Source organism: Halyomorpha halys, unplaced genomic scaffold, assembly GCF_000696795.3.
Source record: "Halyomorpha halys isolate HHAL.00 unplaced genomic scaffold, Hhal_1.1 Scaffold887.1, whole genome shotgun sequence".
NCBI lineage: Eukaryota > Metazoa > Arthropoda > Insecta > Hemiptera > Pentatomidae > Halyomorpha > Halyomorpha halys.
The window spans coordinates 52,872-56,896 of NW_027116452.1; the positions used below are offsets into that span (position 1 = coordinate 52,872).

General features: G+C 34.0%; 1 protein-coding gene across 1 annotated transcript; it reads left to right on the forward strand.

Moving 5' to 3' along the window:
* Positions 1–1,051: 1,051 nt before the first annotated feature.
* On the forward strand, positions 1,052–1,489 carry LOC136797237 (uncharacterized). The gene has a single exon (XM_067053245.1). It carries the CDS (start codon positions 1,052–1,054, stop codon positions 1,487–1,489), a length of 438 nt encoding a protein of 145 aa, XP_066909346.1.
* The last annotated feature ends 2,536 nt before the right edge of the window (positions 1,490–4,025 follow it).

A 4,025-nucleotide genomic window follows, 5' to 3' on the forward strand; every position in this document is an offset into this window, starting at 1 on the left:
AAAAAACATAAGAAATTAAAAACCCTTTATTTAATAAGAAGCTAAAATAACATTATAAATATGACTATCTGGATTCACCTAATTACCACTTATAATGAGATTAAAATACTAGGGCTATCAAGAAAGTAACATATGTTTTGAAATAAACAATGCACAAATTGATATATATATTTTCTTTTTCAAAACCACTACAAAATTTTAATGGCGTGTTTATAAACAATGTACTTTCTCCTTTTACTGTAGAACATCTACATTCTAAGGAGTCTTTGGGAGTATATTATTTTTGTTGTCAGTATTTTTAAAAGTGTATAATGTGTTGGGGGACACATGATTTCTGAATTTAACAAACTAAATAAATCTAATAAAAACTTAATCCTAATACTTCCTGACCTTACGTAGTGTGTTGTCAACGCACCACAGGGGAGAGGCAGGTGTTAACGTGTTGAATAACGGATTCGTACAGTACTGAAGTGAATCGAAAAATTTGATGTGTCGTCCCTTGATCGGGAGTTCATCGAGTACAGTGGGCAACTCGAACAATTGATGCAGCTCTGGTGGCCTCTTCCTCTTCCACGATGTTGTGCGTACGATTTTCGTCAACATCGAATCCTGAAAATTTTGAAGAAGGCGCTGGGTTCCATCTGATATATAGTGCCCCATATAGTAGTGCTGGTCTCAGAATACTTTTGTATATCTGCAGCTTCAATCTCAATGAGAGAGCCGGAGAAGTGAGGAGTTGGTTGAGACGATATGACTTTCGTCTTACTGTTCTCGCCTTCTGATATAAATGGGCAGAGAGCTTAAGATGACGGTCATGAAACTGATAATGAAAAAAATGAGTAAAAGCACAAATTGAAAAACTCAAAGTTTATTAAATACATTCGAAAGTTGCCTTCTTAAGCTATTTTACTACGCTTGCCATTCAAATTGAGACATATATAATACCGTGGGACAAGTTTTATAGGAAATCCAACCATTTGGTCTGTGACTCGGCTCTTGTTGGCTAGAAGCAACTTATCGCCAGCTTTGTGATGTTTACGGGCAGGGGATAATGAGTGAAAGCCGAGTGAGGCAATGGTGCATTCATTTTAAAAATGGCCGTAGCAGTGCTCAGGACGAGGGCCGCAGTGGTAGGCCTAGCCTTGTGACTGATAGCTTGGCAAAGCAAATCAAATTTCACGGAGTTTGGTGGATCAAATTGTGGTGGAGAAGCTTGGTTACCACAAATTTTGTGCTTGGTGGGTTCGGAATGCTAATGGTAGACCATAAGAAACAGAGACTGGCTGCAGCACTGATATTTTTCCAAGAATACAGCACAAGTAGTAATGCAGTTCTGGATCGTATCGTAACCGAAGACGAGACTTGGGTGAAGCATGTCAACTGTGAAAAAAGCAGCAGTCGATGGAATGTGTGCCCACATTCTCCCAGGAAGCCACGAAAGTATTTGCAAACGCTGTCAGCAAGAAAAGTTATGGCTACTACGTTTTAGGACTGATGCACCTGCATCGATAAATTTCAATTGACCTGTTGTTTCGAGCCAACAAAAACCGTGCCGTGCGTAAGCCATCTCAAATCAACTCTTTCTCTTTGTAGGAAAGATTAACTAAAAAAAAAATAAATAAATAAAAGAAACAGTAGCTCGGATGGAAACATTTTTTTGTTAAATAAATACAAACAAAATAAATAAATAAAATAAAAAAAAATAAACCATCCAAAAATATAGAACAAAATTAAAATTAAAAAAAAATCCTTCCTTTTAAGCAAAATTACAAATAAAAAAAACAAAATTACTAGTTACTATGGATGTCTGAAGGTCCGTTCCGAAAAGGTCGGAGAAGACGTGCTGTTATCTATAAACGTAGGTGGGCCCACACCATGAACCGGCCCTCCAATGATCACGCAGTGGTGACTGGAGTAAACCGACCTGGTGACCGTACGTAGGCTACTGAACTTAGCCCTGATAGTACAAGAGCGCAAGAGGAGAAAAGGCAGTTATTATACCCCTATTTTTGAATACTTTAATGAAAACTATGTATAATTACTAGTCAAAATTTATGAGTCTGTCAAGTAAAGGTAGGGGCCACCTATAGCTCAGTGGTTAAGACACAGTCTTACCAATTTGATGTCTATTGGCGGTGCCGGTTCGAATCCGGCCTGTGACGTTAACTTTTTTCATTTCCGATCGCGGTCCCACAAAATGAAGAACTTTGACCCCCAACCATGGTTAGGCAGTATAGGACACCAATGGGAGTCTTGGCCGAAAAAAAAGTATAGGTAGGGGGAATAAAAAATGGCGACCGTTTCGAAGTGATAAAAAAAACTATTTTTTCATTCGGAGCTCTATATTTCAAAAAGTAGGAACAACACCAGAAAACCTAAGAGAGCGTCTTTTAAAGAAGAGGAAATTTGCTAAAATATGAGCCCAAATAGAGTTAGTTACGTTAAATAGTTTTCGAGATATAGCCTTTTAAAAATCAACATTTCATAAAATTGTTGTATGGGACGTACTGAAAAATCAGTAGTTAGTGAATTTATTTTGGAAAATCTATATCTCAAAAACCATTTGTCGTACAGATTTCTATTAGCACTGAAATAAAACCTAGTTTAATGAACTATAAAGTAGTTAACGATGTTTATCTTCGTAGGACTAATAGTTTACATGGAATTTTCTAATATAAATTGATTTATAGTTGTTCGGACAAATTATCATTTGCCAAATTCATATTCATATGTGAATATCATAAAAACTACTACCTCTACGAAGATAAGTGTCATAAATTATTTCATAGTAAGTTAAATTTCCTTTATTTTGCGTTTTAGCAGACATATGTTCTTCTTATGGATCTAGAGATATATTTTTTTTCAAAAATCCAACATTTTATACGAACAATTATAAATTAACATTTTGTGAGTTTATTTTGTCAAATATCATAAAAAATACTACTAGAAAGATAAACATAATAAACTATTTTTTAGTAAATTTAAATAGCTATAAATCAATTTATTTTAGCAAATATTATGAAAACTACTATTCCTACGAAAGTAAAGATCATATACGTCTTTATAGTCCATTAAACTAGCTTCAATTTGAGTACTAATAGACATCTGTACGTCTCATATTTCCTGAGATATAGAATTCTCAAAATAAATTAACTTTAGAAGATTTTTAAGAAATGCTGCTTTTTAAAAAGCTACACCTCGAAAACTATTGGACGTAAATAAATCTTTTAGGGCTAATATTTCAGCAAATTTACTCTTCTTTAAATTATGTTCTCTTAGATTTTCTATTGTTGTAGGTAGTTTTTAAGATATAGAGCTCCGAATGAAAAATTAATGTTTTTTTAACGTTTCGAAACAGCCGCAATTTTTTATTCCCCCAACCTATACTTGACAGACTCATCAAGTTTGACTAGTAATTATACATAGTTTTCATTAAACTAATCAAAAATTGGGGTGAGATAACTGCCTTTTTCTCTTCCCGGGTCTTTTACTATCAGGTTGTTTTATTGTGGCAGGTAATCTCACTGGCCCGTACGTCAACCACCACACACACGTATAATTCTCTTCATTTAAACAAAGCCAACTTCCAACCAAAATACATATTTCATAATGTAATTAAATCTATTTACTGCCTATTTACAAACCATCTATATTTTAATTAATATACACGGCGTAATAGAGAGGGCATTGAAAAATTTGTGCTACGGTGTGATAAATGTCTCAATTTTAATTGCAATTATGTAGAAAAATAGCCTAAGAGTTTACCATTTGAAAGGTATATAATAAACTGAGTTTTTCAATTTGCGAATTGTTTATTTCAAAACGTCTGTTACTTTCTGGATAGCCCTCGTAATTTCCTAAGTCTAAGAATATAAAGGCTATCTGAGGAATAGTAATATTTTTTTTTAATAATTTATTTATTGTTATTTACAACTATATACAAATATATACAACAAGTAAATTTGCTGTAGGTGACATAGTGACATGATACAAACATGTGGAGAATCTACCCACTGATAGAACTC